The sequence below is a fragment of the Myotis yumanensis genome, unplaced genomic scaffold (genome assembly GCF_028538775.1).
Source record: "Myotis yumanensis isolate MYYU_CA2020_CCGP unplaced genomic scaffold, mMyoYum1.0.hap1 SCAF_9, whole genome shotgun sequence".
NCBI classification, from domain to species: Eukaryota; Metazoa; Chordata; class Mammalia; order Chiroptera; family Vespertilionidae; genus Myotis; species Myotis yumanensis.
Genome location: NW_027223760.1, coordinates 34,069,031 through 34,090,303, shown reverse-complemented (window position 1 = coordinate 34,090,303; position 21,273 = coordinate 34,069,031). Strand labels below are relative to the sequence as shown.

The window sequence follows — 21,273 nt, the reverse complement described above, 5'->3', positions numbered from 1 at the left end:
AGAGAGAAACATTAAGGTGAGAGTGAAACATCAACCAACTGCCCCCTGCATGTCCTCTACTGGGAATTGAGCTGCAACCTAGGCATGTGCCCTACTTGGAATTAACCAGAATCATTTTGGTGCATGGGATGATGCCCACCCAACTGAGCCACACTTTCCAGGGCCCGTTCCCTATAGTTAAACACACACACACACACACACACAGCATCTTATCTAGAAAATAATGCATCCTTGGTTGTAATTTTCTGCCTCCTTTATTTTCAAATGTTTGCCTTACCCTGGGACTGTTAAAACAGACTGTTTTGATTTTTTCTCCCTTTCCTCTTCTAAGCAACATGGCAGTTAGAGGCATTCACATCTCAACAGGCCATATCTTCCCTGTGATCTCACCTCTCTCAGCCTTCTGTATGAGTTTTGGTTCTACCATTCTTCACCTGATAGACTCAGCAAGTATACTCAGTCTATTTCACAGATAGAAATTATGTGGACTAGTGTAAAGCAAGAATTCCAGATCTAGACAGTATGGACTTGATTTCGATCTGGATTCTACCAGTTACTAACCAGGTTATCTTGGGAAAATCTCTTAATCAATCTGTTCCTCCAATTTCCTCATCTATAAAAAAAGTAACCATACCTTATTTGACAGATTAGTATAGTGTCGAGTAACACCCCCTCCACGTTCTGCGTGGAGTAGGGTTCGGTATCTGAAAGTGGAGCCGCACAACAAATGAGAGAAAAAGACACGAGATAATTTTGCAATATTGGGGGACCAGGCGGGCAAGTCCCAAAGGACTTCCTCCGATGCTCAGGCTGCTTGCTCAGGCCACTCCAAGCTTTTATTTGATCTTGGGTAGCCCTAGGGTAAGGAGGTTTGTCTGGGGTAGCCCTAGGGTAAGGAGGTTTGTCTGGGGTAGCCTTAGGGTAAGGATGTTTGAATGACACATGGATTAGCTCATTGATAGACAATTTCCAGAAATAGGCAGAATATCTGATCAACAATAATCCACAAGGATCTACACTAGTATCTAAGGAATTAAGGGAACTAAGGTGGGGATGCTTCAGCTATTATTACCTAAATTAACTGGGTGGTTCCTAGATTAACTGGGTGGTGCAGTTCTGACCTTTGCTAGGACTTCAAAGGTTACTAGCTTTTGGGGGTCTCTGTCTAAACTCAGCTAGTGAAGACAATGAATGGACTCCGGCAGTATAGGACTAAGGAAGTAATATATCATTAGTAAGTTCCCTTGTATATTGTAGACCAATAAAAAATGATAGCTATCATAATTTGCATGTATTTATTTATGTTGTTCCAGAGTTTCTAAAAGCAATACAATAGTATCAGACCATCTATGTAGTAAAGGATGAAATGGTGAACCTGGTTTTTCCACTTTTGGTTTCTCTCACATCTCAATGGAATATAAGAAAAGGCTAAGAATTTTCTAAGATATTGGAGAATGGGGACTTTTTAAAGAGAGTTTGGGGATACTGGGGTTTTCTTTCCCTCGCTGTGAATCATGTTTACCACTCACTTTGAGGCAAATGAGTATATGAAAGAGTAATTTGGAGAACTGACATATCAGGAAGTAGCACATGACTTATTTCTGAACATTATAAAAGACAAGAGACACTGGCAAAGGGGCAGAGCAAGGCAAGAGGAGCCTCCCAAGGGTAAGATTGCTTGGGGAGTGAGGACCCCCTCCCCCCTTTGCCTTCCCTGAGAAGCTAAGATAAAGAGGAGAGGCCAGGGTGTCTCCTGACTGATAACCAGGCTCCACCCAGAGGCCAATGGTGTGTGTATGGGGACAGGGGCATCCAGTGGCAGAAGTGCCCCTTCTCCGGGACCAAAGAACGGGTGGGAGAAGGAAGGGGTCCATTTCCTGAATCCTACTCCTCAGACTCAGCATCCAGACCAGAACCGGGAAGGATTTTGGGAGCCAGAGAGAAGGACAGAGAGACGGACAGGCAGACAGACGGCAAGTCCCCTGAAAAAAAATTTTTTGTTTTTCATTTTGGAGTCAGAGGCCTCAGCTGGGGAGTTGGGGCGGCTGCTGTGTGAGAATGCCCTGCTTGCCACTGGAGGGGAGGATATGGGAGGCTTGGAGAGTAGAAAGGAGAAAGGACAGGAGACGATGGGGGTAGGGGGCTAGTGGTACATTCTTGGGACATTTTCATTCTGAAGCCCATCTGGGAACACTGCCCTGGGATGAAAATATGCGTGGAGAAGGTGTGAAAATGACCTGCTACAACTCTCGTTACTATACCCCCTTCCTGAATCAGCTTCTCTCTCCCCCTGCTCAGTCAGTTCAGGAGGGTGGGGACAAGTGTGAGGAGACCACGGGGACTGAACCTGTTGAGTGGAATGGGGACCCTCTGGAGCCAGGAGGTAAGTGATGTCCTTGACCCACACTGGGCAGATTTATGACACCCTTCCAGCTCTAGCATCCCACCCCTCACAGCCTGCTTTGTCCTTATCCAGGACAGGCAACATCTCTTGTCTATGCATCTCCCAGTGGTGCCCATGGGCCTAGTTAGGGAGAATGGTCTTGGAACAAGGGGCCTTAGCACTAACTTATTTATTCTCTCCCCTCTCCCTGTACCTTTCCTCCACCCTTCCCCACCCTTTTGTGTTTTTCGTCACCTGGTTTCCTGTATGCAGAGACCTCCAGAAGAGGGGCAATCCACTGAACAGAGCAGATGGTGGGCCATGGCCAGGCGGCTGATAATGGCTGTCCTGCTTTTAGGCCTACTCCTTGGTTCTTCTGTCCTTTTGTTCTACATCTTCCGGAGCTGTGGACCTCGTAAGCAGGATCCTGGAACCCCTAACCCCATCAGCCCTCACTCAGTCATGGGCTTCATCTGTCCATCACCCTAAGGCTCCATGCCCACTGATTTAACTCATCACTCATCTTGACCCTTCCATCTACCCCCTTCCAGGTCTCTCTTTGGTCCTCACCTGATGTTCCTTTGCCCAGGCCCTTGGGGGAGCCCTCATCTCTCTTTTCTCCCAGCTCTGAGCGTTTCTCCCACAGGTCCCTGTGAGATGCCCAAGTGTTGGCATCTCCTGGATCATTACCTGGCCTCTGGGAACACCAGTGTGGCACCCTGCACTGACTTCTTCAGCTTTTCCTGTGGAAAGGCCAAGGGAACCAGTAATTCTTTTCAGGCCCTTGCTGAGGAGAACAAGAGCCGACTTCGGAGAATACTTGGTAAGGAATGCAGGGCAAAGATTCTCTGTGCAAATGGGTGACTGAACCTAGAACCATCATGACTCCCAAACCTGTGTGGTTGTGGAACAGCTGGTCTGCACCATCCCTAGTGGGCTTTCAGAACACTGCCCAGGTTTGCATCTCTCCTACAGTACCTTTCACCTCCATACCTCCTCTGATCCATCTCTTCCAGTCCCTCACTTGGTCTTAATCTAAATCCCATCCTCTTTTCCTTCCCATTTATCCGTGATTACACCACTCTCTCCAAATCCTCCCTTTTACCAAGCTCCATCTTCTTTGTTATCTCCCTAACACTTTCAATTTCTGTCCTATGCTTGGCATCTTCCCCACCAGCACCTCCTCAAGAGCTTTTGCACTTTAATTCTTCTCTCCATCACTTTCAGTCCCTAGCCTTCAAATCTTTCTTGTCTATAATGCCCCCTTGTTATGTTATCCTCTCCCTCCCATAAACTCCCCATTCCATGACAATCAACTGTTCTCTGCTGAAACCTGGGACCATGGAGTGCAAGCTGAACTTGAAGAAGTGGGATAATGGGGATGGATGATGGGAGATGATGCTCAGAAAGAAGTGGAATAGTGGGGTGAGAAGTGATAGAGGGGACTTTATATGGCTATGTGTAAGGAATGAGTATAGATAGGCATGGAGAACAGAACCAAGTTAAAAACCCCAGGGTACCAATTGGAATTTAGGAGAAATAAATTCATCCCTGTGTTCTCTTTATGACACAGAGAGAAGTAGGCTAGCCCTTGGTGGGGGGCATGCTTTAATTTGGGTACAGAGATGAAAAAAAACAATAAGCTTAGGATAAATTCTTTTTTTTTAAAAAAAATCTCTTTTTCTTATTTATTTATGTATTTATTTGATTGACTGATTTCAGAGAGAAAGGGAGAAGAATAGAGAGATAGAAACATCAATGATGAGAGAGAATCATTGATCAGCTGCCTTCTGCATGCCCCCCACTGGGAATTGAGCCCGAAACCCAGGCATATGCCCTTAGCTGGAATCAACCTGGGACCCTTCAGTCCAGAAGGCTGACACTCTATCCACTGAGCCACACCGGCTAGGGCAGCTTAGGATACATTCTGTTGCCTACAGTGGAATGAAAAGATATCAGAAGGACTGAAGGAGAGGTGTTAGATATTAGAAGGTGGATGATTTTAATGGGTATGTGTTTTGGTTATTGTCATGTGTTTATTTTAGGGAGATCAAAAAGTAAATAGTCTGAACTAGGGGAGCCCACCCTGTTTCTTCTTTTTGCTAAACCTTTCATTATGAGCTTTCCTCTCTTCAATCCCTCAAAGTTCTTTGATGTCCTAAATTTTTTAATTCCTTTATTCATCTCCATCCTGTCTTCAATTTCTACCCTTTCTCCTTTATTCATATCTCACTCATTCCTCTCTCTTCCTTTTGTTCCCTGTATTTTCCTCCTTATTTTCTTTCTCACCTTCCCTTTATTTTCCTTGTTGTCGCCTCCACACTCTTTTCCCCTGCTGTTATTCTTCCATCTAGGTCAGTGGTTGGCAAACCGCGGCTCGCGAGCCACATGCGGCTCTTTGGCCCTTTGAGTGTGGCTCTTCCACAAAATACCACGTGCGGGCATGCATGTACAGTGCAATTGAAACTTCGTGGCCCATGCGCAGAAGTCGGTTTTCGGCCTGGGCCAGTCTATTTTGAAGAAGTGGCGTTAGAAGAAGTGGGGTACGTTTGTTGAGGTCGACCCCTCAGATTGAGGACGTTTTTAGCAAAGGCCAGCTTAGGAGTACCCTAATTAAGTTAATAACAATGTACCTACCTATATAGTTTAAGTTTAAAAAATTTGGCTCTCAAAAGAAATTTCAATCATTGTACTGTTGATATTTGGCTCTGTTGACTAATGAGTTTGCCAACCACTGATCTAGGTGATCCAGTCCAAATTGGACAGTCTTTCCATATCCCCAAATTTCCTCACCTCTCCTTTCCTCCCTTTCCCCATGAGCCTTTCCTTTCTTTCCTATAAGCCTCACACCTTCACTGCTTGTCTCTGTGCTGGCCCTACTCCTTTAATTCATCCATGCTTCTATTCCAGAGACCCCAGGATCCTGGCATCTGGGGTCTGGGGAGGAGAAAGCCTTCCAGTTCTACAACTCCTGCATGGACACAAGTGCCATTGAGGCTGCAGGGGCTGGTCCCCTCAGACAAGTGATTGAGGAGGTGAGACATGGGGCATGACTCTTATGTTCACATGTTATGTAGGATCAATTTATGCTCAGGGTTGCCATTTTATTTTCTAGAGGGTGGATCCCCAGGTTCTAGGAGAAAGATGGAGATGGAAATGCACTGAGAAAGTATTAGGACCTTGGGTGAAGCTGGAGAAAGAAGGATAGAGGTGGAGCCTTAGAGAGATCAAAGAGCTCAGAGTAAAAGTTAGGAAGTAGTAGCTATCTGAGGAACGGGATACAGGTGTCAGAGATGAGACCCCTTTGCTGAGCCTTGTTTCTCTTCTTCTCAGCTTGGAGGCTGGCGAATCTCTGGTAATTGGACTTCCTTAGACTTTAACCGAACTCTGAGACTTCTGATGAGTCAGTATGGTCACTTCCCATTCTTCAGAGCTTATCTGGGACCTCATCCCCACCCTCCACACACGCCAGTCATCCAGGTGAGGGATGTACTGGCAAAAACACAGCGAGACCTGGGCCTGCCTAGAGTTCTAGCTTCTTGTTTCTTAGAAGAAGGTTGCAGGTTTCAGGAGACAGGATAAATGTGCAATGTAGGGGAAAGACCTATCTTTATAGAAAATTATTCTTGTGAGAGTTAGGGACTCTAGGCAAGATTAGGGAAAAGAGTAGCAAGGCCAGTCCAGGGAAGACATAAGTAGTTGTGGTCTTCCTTATTGCTTATCTGATTACCCCGGAGCCTCTTAACTAGACCCCTATCTCCATTATCACCCTTTTCTTATTTACATCAAGAGCTAATTGTGCTAATATCTCTGCTTAAATGCCCCTGACTCACAAGGTCATCTAGTTCTTAATCTTTAGCAAAACCTTGCAAGCCTTTTTAGTCTGATCCCTACAGACTTCTCCAGCTTTATCTCCTGCCACATCCCTTCTGCCCCTTAAATTCCAAGCCATGCTCACTCACTTACCGCTCCTCAATCCATTATATATATGACTTCCTTTACCTACAACACTACTCCCCAAGTCCCCATGCTCAGCCTGGAAAATGTACATATTTGTCAAATTTTGGCTTACATTATTATCTCTTCACTGACATCCTGGCTTGAGATAGAGAACCCATTCACCCTCCCCTTTTCTATGCCCTCAGCACTTAACACTGTGCTGAAGGGTGTAAGCCTTTTAAAAACAGGGCCACACCTTATTCACCTGTGATTCTCAGGACCTAGCACAAAGCCAGGCCCACACCAGGTGTTTGTTGAGCAATAAATAAATAAAAACACTGGAGGCATCTGTATTGTGGCAGGTAATGTGATGCTATATATTTGACCCCATTCTCAAAAACTTCACAAGTTTATAAAAGATAAATATACAAGAAAAACTGACGGTCAGTATATGGTATTCTGACTTTAGTTCCAAAGGGTGTGCTCAGAAGTTTAATGAACTTGGGGGATTAGTTAAAATCTGAAATGGTTAAGGAAGACTCAGAGAGGGGAGAATATGGGCTGAGCCCTGGAGTGTGGTTGATTCATAGAGGTAAAGGTGAAGCTAAAGGACATGAAAAGAGCCCTTTAGCTTCACCTAAGAGGCTTTTTTGGGGAAGCCCTGAACTAAGAGAAAAGCCTGGGGTGGTGTGACTCCTCGGTGGGGTGGGTGAACAGAGGCTATGGGGTGAGGTGCCATCAGAGGTAAAAATAAGCCTGAAGACATGAGATTGAGCTGATTATTCCATACCTAAGAAGCCAGATCGAGGTGATAACTTTTGACATAATAGAAAAAAATTGCAACTGAAGTCTTTCAAATACAATGGTTGTACAGTGAACTTGAGTCAGCAGTTTGGGAGGTCAACCTAGACGTGCTGAGGAATTGAGATGAGCAATTTTGAGGTTCCCAGCTAAAATGCTTATGGTAGAAATGGAAAGGAAAGCCCAGATGTAAGGGTTTAGGTGACTCTATCCTTGTGGTCATGGTCCAGAGGACTTGATGACTGATTGAATGTACATGAAGGAAATGGAGGAGTTGCAAAGTGACCCCCCAGTTTTGATTTTGTATGAATGGAAAGAGGTGGTTACTGTCAACTTGAGACTGGATGGACTCTGGGGAGCAGCATGATTAGAAAGAATAGACCGGGGGAGCACTCCAATGAGGGGGTGGAGGCAGAGAGGAGCAAGAATAGGCAGCGCGGTGGGAGTCAGACTAGCCACAAAGTGAGCCACATAGGACATGGGAGGAGGCAGTTTCAGGAGAGAGGGGTCGTTTTTGATTCTAAGATTTCTGAGCTCAGAGCATAAGGAATGAGAAGGCAGCCTTGGAAACCTCCTAGAGATAACATCAGAAAGGGTTATGAAAATGGCCACAGGTCATACAGAGTGTAGGAGGAAGATAAGGAAGCTGAAGCAGGGATATAGATGACTTAGTTCTTTAGCTTGGACATAAAATATGACAAGGGAGTCAGGTGAAAGTTTTTTCAAGGTCAGGGAAATGTAGATAGCTCAAGGTGGGAGTGGGATATTGAAGTTGGAAAAAAACAAGGAACGTGTAGGAGAAATAATCCAGAATAGAATCAAGGACATGCCAGTGCCAGAACCAAGATGAGGCAAGGGAGGTGAGCAAGCCACTTGGCTAGTGTGCAAAATTTAAAAGAGTCCCTAAAACTCAGTAGTCAAGATAAATAATATTTAATGAAATTTTTTAAAAAATGAAAGTCAGTGGAAAAATCCACAATAAACAAAATATCAATTTTTTTTCATTGTGGATTTTTTGAAAAACAAAACAAAACATTTTTTCCAAAATAGATTAAAACTCTACTGTAGACTTTTTTGAAAATATCTACATTTTTTTTAAAAAGTGAATAAAAAAATACATTTGAATCAACCACGCTTCAGGGCTCAGCTCCTATTCTCCCCTCATTTTGGGGGAGAAAATCTATGGTGAACAAAGCCTTGTTATTTTACTCAGCATGGATTTTTAGCATTCATTTTGATTTTTAAAAATATCAATTAGGCTATTAGTTACCTTGATTACTGAGTTTTATTACCTCTTAAAGTTTGCATCTGAGATGGTATCTCACGCCTATACTCTAGGCCTGGCCCTAGCACAGACACAGCTTCTTTCAGGAGATCATTATCATGCTTCTCTCGCTGAGCACCCCAAGAACTGATTGAAATACCCACCTTCTCTTCACATTTCCTCCATCCCCTTGCACCCAGTTCTTTCCTTTCTTTGTATTCTCACTCCTTCTCTGTGCCCTCTTCATTCCATCTCCTGAGGCTGTCTTCCATAGCACAGTCCCCATCTCCCCACACCTGTCCTCTTCTTCCTCCACACTACCCCTTTCTCTCCAGTCTCTCTTGTGTCCAGATAGACCAACCAGAGTTTGACATCCCCCTCAAGCAAGAGCAGGAACAGAAGATCTATGCCCAGGTAAGATGGAGCGGTGGACAAAGGTTTTGATCTTTGACTCTAGGAGAAAGACAGGGGCCACTAGTGCCTGTGACTGAGGTTACCCCTCCCCCAGATCGTGCGGGAATACTTGACTTACCTGAATCAGCTGGGAACCTTGCTGGGAGGAGACCCAGACAAGGTGCAAGAACATGCCTTCTTGTCCATCTCCATTACCTCACAACTGTTCCAGTTTCTGAGGCCCCTGGGGCAGCAGCAGGCACAGGGGAAGCTCTTCCAGCTCATCACTATAGACCAACTGCAGGTGCCTTGAACCGGGGACTGGAGGAGGATGGGTATAAGGTCCTTTCTTTCAAACTTCCTTGACCTCCTCTTTCTCATCATTCCCTGAATTCCTTTTCATCTCTAACATTTTTGGTTCCATCCTTTCCCCTAACCATTCCCCTCCCCAATCCCCCTCAAACCCTGAAGGCGGGGAAACTCTTCTTCCTTCTCTCCTCCTTTTCTGTTCCCCTCAGCCTTTGTGTCCCTCTTCTAAGGAAATGGCCCCTGCCATCGACTGGTTGTCCTGCCTCCAAGCAACATTCACACCAATGTCCCTGAGCCCCTCCCAGACCATCGTGGTACATGACCTGGATTATTTGAAAGACATGTCACAACTGGTGGAAAAACAGCTGTTGAGCCACAGGTTTGCTCCAGGTGGGATCAGGGAGGTACAAGGCAGAGGAAAGAGTCTAAAAACCCAGAGGTCTCAGGAACACAGGTGACTTGGAGAATGAAGGCTGGTAAGAGCCTCCCAGGAAGATGGGAGGGATTCAGAGACACATGGGACAGAGAAGGGTTGGGGTTGACAGCCCAAGATAAAATGGAGGAAAGACGAGAGGCTTGGGGAAGGAAAAACACACATGAAATGAGGGATACCAGTGTCTGGCAAGACACAGTATTTGCTGGAGTAGAACCAAGCCTGTGAAGAGCCTCTGAGTTGTAGGAGATTTTGGAAGACAAGTCATGGGGTTAGCTTGGCCATGTGTGTCTCATCAGTTGCTGATGAGTGTGGGTGGGAGGAGGAGGCATATGAGAGGATTGGATGGAGGAAATAATGGTTGGGCTGCTCTGGGGGGAAAGCTGAGGCAGAGGCCATTTCTCATATGTGGAGGCCTTATGGGAAAGATCAGGAAGTCAAAGAAGGTGAGGGACATGAAGGTGAGGCTCTGTGTTGGGCCTTCCTCCATCCCTGATACTTGTGTGGCCACCACCTAAAGGGGCTTCTTCCAAGGATTTGGGCCCTTCTTCATAGTAACTCAGTGGCAGCAACATCTAGAGATGCTTTCTGAGGGAAACAGACAAGCATTCATGTGGGTATGAGCAGATTTACGTAAAGGCACAAATCAAACCTGTGAGAGAGTCGCCATCAGGGCAGAGAAAGGTTCCTGATCCCAGCTTTGTTCTGCTTAGAAGATACAGCTTAAGACGAGAGAGATCTTGGTCATAAAAATAGATGAATCAGTTTTGTGAAATCTAAGTCCATTCTTCATCTAGTCCAGATCTTTCTCTCCCTGTGACTTGAGAAGTCTGCCTCTTCATCTAGTTCTTTGTTTCATCATTCTTCAACCCCACTCCAACCCAAACCGAGAAAATCGCTCCTTCACTTTTTCACTGTCAAACAGCTCTTCTCTATAAATACAGAGGGAAGAGGCTTCTCCCAGGAATCCAGGTGACTTATGCAAGGGACGACTTTGCATGAGGGGTCACCAGAGCCATGAGGTGTGTGGGTCTCTTTTCTCTCCACAGGGACTTTCTGCAGAGCCACATGATCTTTGGGCTGGTGGGGACCCTTTCTCCTGCCCTGGACAGTAAATTCCAGGAGGCACACAGATCTCTGAACCAGAAACTGTGGGAGCTGACGGAACGGCCACCTGTGGTGAGGACAGGAGGGTATAAATTGTCCCAGATTGGGGGCTAAAGGAGCATCTGTCATTTTGAGGGGTAAATTTTGGCCTATTCCTCTCAGGTAGGGGACATAAGAGTAGATGCCTCTCAATGTCTGGGCTTTCCATGGAAGCAGATAGGTTTGGCATGCAAGGCTTACCTTGAGAATTGAGGTACCAAGTAACAGACCTTTTAGGCACATCTGGCTATGTCTATGCCTATGGCCTTTTGCTGAGTATTAAAGTTTGAATATAGAGCTCTAAAATTATCAAGAACTGCTTTTCCTTTGTCATGACCCTTAAACTATTTTCCTAACTATCCTGAACTCTGTGACTTGAGGACGGGAGGAGAGACAGATGTAGCTAGTGGTGGCTTTTCCTTTGCCTGGTGATTCTAGTGTTTGGTGCTCATATTCTTCACAAATAATTAATCTCTGACATCCAGTGGTATCTGTTGGGTCACACTATGGGCTTCCTGGTGCAAATCCTGATGTATCTGAGGAAGGGACTGCATAGCAAACACACTTCACTAATCAAAGTCTACTGTGTTAAATAAGATGTGGAGACACTTCTTTACAGATAACTTTGAAATCTGGATTGGACACATCCAAATGCAAGTGGAGGTATCTAGTATGTTAGAGACACCTTAACCTCTGCAAAGGCCTCAGTTTAGTCTTGAAAATTACTGCACTTTTGTGGGGTTTTTCTTAGTAATTTATGAACCATTTCTCTGCCTTGAAGAAAATCACTGCTTTGGCAACCTGAAATACCTGTGGAATTCAGAGGGAAGATGTATGCACATGGTACTGGAGTAGATTTATTGTTTATTGAGAATTTATAAATGTGCTAGACATTTTTCTAAATCCTTTAGATAGATGAGCTGGTTTAATCTTCACAAGTTTTCCATGAGTTAGATGCACCATTTCGTCCCTGTTTTATAGACAGGGAAATCTAGGCACAAGATAGAGCTAGGATTTGAACTCTATCAGTCTGACTCCAGAGTTTCTGTGATTAATCATTGTGTTAAAAATAACAAAACAAAACACAAAACAAAAACAAAACAAAAACTCTTCTTCTTAGTACTTTCACTTAAGACCCCAAGTAGATTCCTTCTGCACAGCCTTCTCTTGACTCCGATGAAGAAGAACAGAATCCTAACTTCTCTTAGTTGGGGTAGCTACAAAATACCTGGCAACAGCTTTCTGTAAATTCCAGAACAGTGTCCTGATGGCACTTCTTGAATGGGGAAAGAGTGCCGACATTGAAACTCACACTTGAACTCAGAAGGCTTACAAATGGCTAAAATTAGGATGGAGATATATATAGTTGTTTGGGGGCTGAAAAGCTGAATGAAGCTCTACCAACAAATGGTTGTGTGGCTTTGGGAAAGCAACAGTACCAATTATGACACATAATAATAACAGCTGAACACAGTGTGTACCTACTGTTTTGTAGTTTCATTGCATGCAACTTTTAGCATAAATTGTTTTATTTAATCCTCCCAGAAACACTCAGAGGACCTCAGAAAGAACAAATACCTTTTATAAGACCACACAGCTCATAAATAAAGGAACAGACACCAAAACAATGTGCTTGGCTCATAGGGCCATGTTTTTAACCACATACTGTGCAGAATTGAGAAATAAGTGGGTGGTACAGAAAATGGGTTCTTTCTATAAAGGTCAAGAGAGTAAAATTTTTGGCTTTGTGGTCCATATGGTCTGTGTTGCAACCACTTAACTCTGTTCTTGTACAATAAATAAATGAAAGGACGTAGTTTCATTCCAAGGAAACTCTGGTTTAGACAACAGATACTCCTGGAGTTCCCAACAGGGAGAGACCTGGGTTGGCTTGTCAGATGACTGAGATCTCCACACAAGAGGAAAGATAGAAATAGGGTCTAGAGAATTGATGTTTTCTGGCAAAGAAAGGACTATTATTTCATTGAGACAATGCATGGGATAGGCTGGCTAAAATGTGGTATAATATGACAGATCCTCCTGGTGGCTCTGGCTGAGAAAAGCAGGCTGGGCTATGCCTGCTGCTTGGGGAGCATGCCCAAGCGTTTGAGGATCAGCAAGGAGCCAGTGCAACTGAAACAGAGAATGCAAATGAGATAACAGTAGGGAGGAGTTCAGAGAGCATATAGGGCCTGATAGGTCACCGTAGAGACTTTGGCTTTTCTCTGCATGAAAAGGGGGCCTATAGGATTTATTTGTTTTATGTTTTAAAACAGGGGTGAGGAAACATTTTTTCTGCCAAGGCCATTTGGATATTTATAACATCATTCATGGGCCATACAAAATTATCAACTTAAAAATTAGCCTTAATTTTTTTTAAAATTAAAAAGGAAGGGGAAAAAAAGTAGCCTTCTATATTTGGTCAAACATTTAATTAACTCACTCCTAATGCCTTGGCAGGGCCAGACCAAATGATTTCACTTGCCAGATGTTTCCCACCCCTCTTTTAAAAGAATATAACTTGAAATTAAGCAACAGGGTTTCCTGACAAATGTGTGGTATGAGTCAAAGACACTACCGAGATTTAAACCTTAATTTGACGTGATTTATGTTTCTGTTCTATGGTTATTAAGTACAAATTTCTGACTATATTCCTCTGAACGCATTCTATTTTATAATGTCCTTATTTAGAAAGACTGCTAGGTCTCATTATATGAACATATTTTGTTGATGAATTTTGAATATATAGTCAAAAAATGGCTATTAATCCAGGTTTTATTATATTTGAGAAGCTGAATTTGGGGAAGTAAAAGTAGGACTTTACATTTGTACCTGTTAAATGTGAACTGTTTATATTCAGCCCAGCTTCCCAATGTACTCAGGTAATTTCATCCTTTTTTTCCCAATCACTCATTATATTATCTTCTTTCCCCCCCACCTTGGGTCATTTGCATTCTATAGTCTATCTTCATCTAGATTACTGTTAAGATCTTGAAAAAGAAAGAGCATTGGGTCAGTCTGTTGAAGACCTGGCTATAGATCCATCCATTCATTTACGCGGCAAATATTTATTGAGCACCTGCTAGGTACAAGACCCTTCTCTAGGAACTTTAGACTGTAGTGAACAAGAGACAAGAATCTCTGTCCTAAGACACTTATATTCTAATGGATGAAGAAAGATTTTTCAGTAGTCCTGGTCAGGGAAGCTCATACAAACTTAGAGTCATTAATTTTCAATGTTTTGTTAGAGTTCAGCCAGCTGAGAATCCACTCAAATCATCCAACATAGATTTCTCCAATCTAATTCTCAAGGATTTAATTTGTGGTTTTACCAAATGCCTGCCTCCTTGAAATCAAAATAATGCTAGTAGGGTAACAGCTTAGAATTTACAGAGTGTTTTCAATGTATTCTTTTACTTCATCTTTTAAACAACTCTGTAATAAACTTGGAACAGATAGCCATTCTCACTTTTATAGCTGGTGTATCTGAAGTACCAAGATTTAAGTTAAACATCAACATTTAGTAAATACTGAATTCTCTGTGTGGAAGAGGTATTGAGGCGTTCCTAGAGGATGCATCTAACCTATCAATGTGTTTTGTTGGTCTTTAAAGCTTTTTATAGATGTTTAATTCATCATCAACATTCAAAAATTAGGAGATGGCATGCCAGTAATCTGATTTTTAGCCCTTTGTTGTAAACATGAAGTTTGTGTATTGCTGGGCTCGCCTTCTCCAGGGCAACAGCTGACTGTAGTTCAGCCCAGACTGGATGTGTTCTCTCCTATTTGCCATTGCCCCTCCATGTCCTGTGGTTCTGATTTTGGATAGCTTCTCTCAGTTATGTCGCCTCATGGCCCCTATTTGAGTTTGTGACTCCTGGTTTGAAGTATGTCCTTGCGTGATTCCTGTTAACCACAGAAATCCCTATTATTTTGACCTTGTTTGTGCTCAGTGATCCTACGTTAGCCCTTAGTCACTGCACATTATTTTCCAAGTGTTAAAAAGTGGTCAGTTTAATGATTCCCAGAGTTGCACAGGGGTGAGCAATGGGTAGTCTGAGGTGGCATCTATACTCTCCAGGAATCAGGTTAGGCCTGCCATGGCCAACGATATGGAGACAGGCATGGAGCAGGCAAAGGCTGTTAGAGAAAGGAGCAGGCACCAGAGAAAGGGATCAGGGAATAAGTCAAGAACCAGGAGATATGAAAAGGGGAGGTACCACCAAGCACAAGGCCAGTGCTGTTGGCTGCTGTGTCAGCTGTCACTCCAAACGAAGCTTGACATAGGAAGGCCTGAGGGGGATGGTCCTTGAAGATGGCCAGAAGAGCCTGCACTTGACCCAGTCATTTCACTATCAGACCCAGGTTTCCTTTCACTTGTGTTTGCTTTTCAAATTTGTGTTTCAGCGCTCCAACTAATACACTAGAGAAAGTGTCTGAGTGCCTTCTCCTCACAAGGTCCTTAGCAGGTCTCATAGAGGGGACAAGAATACACAATGTGGAGGTCTGGAGCCACCTCAAAAATGATAAATGTCCTAACAGCCAGGCTCAGGACTTTCTTCTTCACTGAAGACAATACTGGCCTTCTCTTTCTGGTCCTTCTTTTGTGGGAGCCCCATAAACTCTCTCCAGTCTTAGGGCCAGAGAGCTTAGTGGCAGCCTAAGAGGAGATTTAAGGGGAGTAAATAAGTTACAGGAATGAAATCTTGTGACTTCACCCCACTTAAATTAGCATATTAGCTGGTTTTTCAATATCCTAGCTCAGCTTTCCCTTAGGCCAGCTCTCATATTCCTCCTGTGGCCCATTGGCCGCGTTTCACAGTCTGCCCTAAGTCATCTCTGGGCCTTCCTCTTGGTCAACTTTTTCAAAATCATTCAAGCCCACCATTAAAACCTCCCCAGCATCACTCTTTTTCTTATTCTTTCTGTCCTACTGTTAAAAATCAACCCAGCTTCCAAAGGTCTCTTGAGTTTTTGTCTAACCACCTCTCTGCCTTTGAGGTTGAAGATGTCCCCTATCTCATCCTATTTTCTCTTCATTTTATGTGGCTTTGGCTGCAGGTTTCTTAGCTTTCTGAATTCACATCTTTAGTCTTCTCTTCAGTACTGTTCTCCTACCAGGCAATAGTATGGCATCTGAACCCCAATAATTTTACTCTGATGATTTTCTTCTTTATAAGACAAGATCTTGCCATATGATCCATGATAACCATTTGGAGAGTGGGGAGGGTGGTGGATGGGAGGGAGAAATCACCTTCTCTAATTTGCATTTTAAGCAAAGAAACATGGGAAGGGGAGTCATTGTTGGGTTTCCAGAGCAGTGCCTATGGTAGGTGGGGACAGGGTGGCCAAGGGACCTGAGAGGTTTGGTATCTAGTCCTCTCCTTTCCAGGAGCCTTTCCATTCTTCATAAGGATACCTCCCAGAGGCCTTGATTTCAAATTCAGTAGGCAATAAACAGGATGATTTGCCCAACCCAGGCTTCTGAGATTAATCTTGGAGAATTAAGCCTGGGTTAGCTAAACAGCAATGAACCCATGTATACCACCAAAAGGCATAACAGAATAAAGTGAGACAAACCCAGAATGTTCAGAAAGAGTACAGTCTCTGTTGGGAGGAGGACTAGACAAGATTGGCTTGGGAAAACAGATGAGGAAGACCCTGAATGAGAACCTCTCATTCTAACTTTGTCTCTGTAGCCCGCCCACCCTCGATGGATGAAGTGCGTGGAGGATACTGGAGACTTCTTTGAGCCTACCCTGGCAGCCTTGTTTGTTCGTGAGGCCTTCAGCCCAAGCACCCGAAGTGCTGTATGTGAGGGCTCTTCCCCAGCCTATGTCCCTCCACCCCTCCCCACCCAACATATCCTCTCCTATTTCTATTGACTGTGTCCTTCTCTATGGTTTGTGTATTTAAGGAGTCAGGCAGTCACAGAGAAAGAACCCACTGTCCACATATATCAGAGAGAGAATGCCTCGTGCTATGTCCCCAGGGTTTGCATAGTTTAGCTATGAGACATAAAGGGTACACAACATGCACTAACTCGAACAAGTCACCCAACTTTCTTGCTCTTGTGTTTCCTCAACCAGAAAATGAGAAAACTGAACTCCATGACCTCTAAGGCTACTCCTTGTTTATGATTTTTTAACAACACGTGAAATGACATGAGAATGGATTGATATAATCTCTAGAAGTGAAAATAAGTAACTACTGAATACTTTTTGAGTGCCTATCATGTGCCTGGTACTCTTGTAAGAACTTCCTTTGAACTACTTTAAGTATAAGCATCATTCTGTTACTTTAGGAACTGAAGCACAGAGAGGCTTTCCCAAGCTACCAAACAGCAGAGTCAGGACTTGAACTCAGGTTCCAATACTGTCGTCCATTTTCCTTCATTAAGAAAAGATATACATGAGATGGTAAATGGCAATAACTCTATAGTCAGGTTGTAAAGCTAGGGCGACTTCAACTTGTTGGGATGCTGAAGCCCCCCAGGAAGATGGAAAGAGGAAAAGCATGCCTTAAGAAAGAAGGTGTGAGGAAAAAAAGGGGTGTGTGTGTGAGGATAAGAGTCCTTGAGAACAGAGATAGTCCTCATCCTCCCTCTACTTTCTGAGTGGATTGCCTGGCCCAGAGTAAGGATGGGGTCTCCCTCCTTTGGCAGGGGGAGCTCTCCCCACAAAAAGACATAGTCTCCCCTGTCGACCCTCAGGAGTGGCCAGCTCCCACTTTCCCTTTCTGTCTCCACAGATCTTTCTGGGTTTTTGGCCACTAGGGAATACCACTTTCTACTCTCTTCCTGATATATTCCCCTTTCTCTGGCAGCTCCTCAGGGCCAAGGCCCAAGACCAAGACTGGTCCTCATCCTGTTTCTCTGTCCCTGCCCCATCACACCCACAGGCCATGGACTTATTCACTGCCATCAAGGATGCCCTCATCACCCGCCTCAGAAGGGTTCCCTGGATGGATGAGGAAACCCGGAAAAAGGCCCAGGACAGGGTGAGGCCAGGGGAAAGAGACAGGTTGATTATGTGCAGGGCTGGGGGGTGGGATTGAGTATTGGATCAAGAGATCACAGAGGCAGGAGGAGAGCACCCAAGGCACAAGGGTACACCAACATGTGGTACACACACCCTAGTGACAACAGGGAAGGTGGGAACAGGGCAGTGAGCAGGAGAACTTCCCTTTGATAGCTCAGGGTAGCTAGGTTCCTTCTACCTGTGTGTCTCCCCAGGTCACCCAGCTGCAGGTGAAGATGGGGGGCCCAGAATGGGCCATGGAGCCAGCGCTGGCCAGACAGAAATACAGTGATGTGGGTTCCTGCCCTTGACAGCTCCGCCTTAGTCTTCAACTTCTTCACCCCCTGACCCACCCAAATGGAAGATAATCTATTTTCCTTGGGTGATCTGAACAAATCCCTTCATGCCCTCCTGCAGGCTGGACTTTATGGGCAAGATACTGTGGGTCTTGCCAGCAGATGAATGGAACCTTTTCAGGTCATAATGTGTGTGTGCACACGTGCACATGTGCATTCTTGTGACTTGCCTGAGGGTGTTTATCTGTGTGCCGACACATGTGAAGCCTGTCTAGCCCATGTGTGGTGTGGTGGTGGTGCACTGGTTTCCACTGTACTGGGGATGTCTGTGTGTAGGGCTAATCTGTCTGGGTTCAGATGTAGCCATCAGGGTATTTCAGTATGGATGTACACTCGTCACCTCTTGGCTCCTCCCAGGTACACCTTGGACCCAGCTTCCTGCAGTCCTTCCTGAGTGGTATTCGATCCCGCCAAGCTAGAATTGTCTATAGCTCCTTGAAGCCTTTTCTCCACCACAGGTATGAGACCAAAGTAGATACAGTCACTGCATCCCAGAGATAGACATCCATGATTAGCAAGAGAGCAAGCTAGGGGCTCAGGGAAACAGGAACAGTGACAGTAGTTGGGGGCAACTACATATGTCTTGATGGAGCTGGTATTCATATGTGCTCATCCCACAGGTGGCAGGTGTCCCCCTGGAGGGTCAATGCTTACTATTCAATAACTGACCATGTAGTGGTCTTCCCAGCTGGACTCCTCCAACCACCATTCTTCCATCCTGCCTACCCCAGGTATGGGCCATTCCATGAGGGTGGACAGGAAGTTTCCTAAAAGTGATGGGCAGTTGTGAGGGGTGGGGGGATGGGGCTGGCAATGGATGGGACTTGTGGAGGATTAGGGTTAAAAATGTCAAAGGGTTCTGAAGATAAGATAAACCCTGTCTCTTTAGGGCCGTGAACTTTGGCGCTGCTGGCAGCATCATGGCCCGGGAGCTGTTGCACATCTTCGACCAGCTCTGTGGGTATCAGTGGGCCATTGGGAGGTGGGGTCATTGAGAACCCAGGTGAAGGCTCCAAAAGAGGCCTAGAGGAGGAGAAAGGGAGGGTATGTGAGGGCTCTGGGTGGGATAGTCCTGAGTCTTTGCAATACTCCTGGGAGCCAGCCCAGCCTGTGGTACCCCCATGTCCTCACCCCTGCACCATGCCTCAACATTCTATTCCCTTGCCCTATTTTCAACAGTACTCCCTGGGGGCTGCCCAGCCTGTGATACCCATGCCCTAGAGGGGGCGCTGCTGTGTCTGGAGCGCCACTATGCTGCCTTTCCATTATACGGTGTAACTTCCTTCAATAGCTCCCACATGGTACTGGAGAATGCTGCAGACATGGGGGCGTTGGCAATGGCACTGCAGGTAACTCACATCCCAAAGGTCAGAATCTCTTTTCACTAGCAAAACAGACATCCCTCATGCAGACATAGTTGCAAAGCTTTCTGCCCATCATACACCCACTGAACAGTGGCCACTTGGGGATCCCCCTCCTACCTAATAGATTCCCTCTTTTCTAGGATAACCATACATTTTCTCACAAGTACATTTCTCCTGGCTCAGACCTGTGTGTCAGTGCAAAACTTGGGAAAGGGGACCATGAACTGGTTTGGGGCTTTGTGTATAGGGCATCAGACTTCCAAATGGCACAGGTTTGGAGCCTAAGGGTTACTCTCCATCCCACCCCCATATCTAGGCATACAACAAGATGCTATTATGGCACCGTGGGGAGACCACCCTGCCCAACCTAGGCCTCACCCCCCAGCAACTCTTCTTCCGAAGCTATGCCCAGGTAGGTGGCCGCCATCTCCCACCATGGCTTGCTCCACATCAGATAAATACCCTATTGGTAAAGCTTAAAGAATCTCCACCTCCTGATATGCATTTCCCCAAATGCTCCCAGTATTGCCACAGATGTTCTTTCACACATGTCCCCTTGGGCCCATCCTTTCATGTTATCACAAATTCTTCTGCCAAATTTAGCATGTCCTTCAAAAAACTAACAAAAAATCTCTACTTTCAAATCCCTCCCGGGATGAGCTCAACTTTTCCCCCTTCTTATTTCTTCTCCTGAAAATACAAACCCATGAAAAACAAATCTTAACAAACTGTCTATAGACTACATTTCTCTTCAAAGACTTCACCCCCAAGTTTGAGCCCTCAGTACCATGTGTTCCCTCAATAGACGTTGCCCCCAATTTCTCAATATACCTAAAGACCTTGTCACAGAGTTCTTCCAATAGACCCCACCTCTCAGTCACATACAAGTGGTCTGATTCCACAGCTGGGGCCCTCCCCTGAATGCCTAGTGCCAGGTTAAATGACCTACAACTGGAAAATGCTCTTCCTCTTTCCTCATGGCCCTTGGTCGTTCCCATCCCTGCTTGACCTTTGTCTGCTGTTCCTTGTACCACCTCGTCACTAGGTCTTGCCTACTGACCCTTATCTACCTTGTTTTTCTCCTTACCCTCTGTGAACCTCTCTTTCTTCCCAGGTGATGTGTAGCAAGCTCAGCACACAGGATTCTCAGGACACTCACAGCCCTCCCACCCTTCGAGTCCATGGGCCCCTCAGCAACATTCCAGCTTTTGCTAGACATTTCCACTGTCCACGTGGTGCCCTCCTGAACCCCTCAGAACGCTGCCAACTCTGGTAACCTGGCTACCAAAGAGACCTCAATGCACATATATCAATATCTCCCTTGCCAGGACCGGTTTGGCTCAGTGGATAGAGCGTCGGCCTGCGGACTGAAAGGTCCCGGGTTCGATTCCGGTCAAGGGCATGTACCTGGGTTGCGGGCACATCCCCCGTGGGAGATGTGCAGGAGGCAGCTGGTCGATGTTTCTCTCCCATCGATGTTTCTAACTATCTATCTCTCTCCCTTCCTCTCTGTAAAAAATCAATAAAATATATTTAAAAAAAAAAAAAAAAAAAAAATATCTCCCTGCCCCATCCATGGAATCAGGGTGATGTCTCCTCTCTTCTTTTCCAAAAATAAAATCTGGCACTTGGCTTCTGCCTGTCTCTTAATGACTCTTTCCTGATTTGCACTGCCTAAAAGTCAGAAAAGATAAAGGAGAAACTTTGAAGCAGAGTTCACAGACATGGGAAAAGGAAAGAACCAATGATTGGTGAACTGGTAGGTCTAAAGGTCAGATGTTGGATGATTAAACAGACTAATTCGAGATAGGAGGGCTTTGGTTAAGTCTCAGGAATCTGGCCCCCAATTGTTTCAGGATTTTATTG

General features: G+C 45.1%; 1 protein-coding gene across 4 annotated transcripts; it reads left to right on the top strand.

Annotated features, from left to right (window-relative positions):
- Window positions 1-1,807: 1,807 nt before the first annotated feature.
- KEL (Kell metallo-endopeptidase (Kell blood group)) lies at window positions 1,808-21,057 on the top strand. Of its 4 annotated transcripts, XM_070424064.1 has the most exons (19): window positions 1,808-1,973; window positions 2,299-2,383; window positions 2,657-2,798; window positions 3,030-3,206; window positions 5,294-5,418; window positions 5,717-5,863; window positions 8,739-8,801; window positions 8,896-9,084; window positions 9,320-9,468; window positions 10,572-10,701; window positions 16,368-16,478; window positions 17,569-17,667; window positions 17,903-17,980; window positions 18,401-18,501; window positions 18,664-18,774; window positions 18,933-19,000; window positions 19,223-19,392; window positions 19,724-19,819; window positions 20,522-21,056. In XM_070424064.1, the coding sequence occupies exons 2-19, from the start codon at window positions 2,360-2,362 to the stop codon at window positions 20,681-20,683; spliced, it is 2,142 nt and encodes a 713-aa protein (XP_070280165.1). In that variant the 5' UTR covers window positions 1,808-1,973; window positions 2,299-2,359; the 3' UTR covers window positions 20,684-21,056. The 4 variants fall into 4 exon arrangements, with proteins under 4 accessions (XP_070280165.1, XP_070280167.1, XP_070280166.1 ...); XM_070424066.1 differs by lacking the exon at window positions 19,724-19,819 and having other exon boundaries at window positions 20,522-21,057; XM_070424065.1 differs by lacking the exon at window positions 17,903-17,980.
- The last annotated feature ends 216 nt before the right edge of the window (window positions 21,058-21,273 follow it).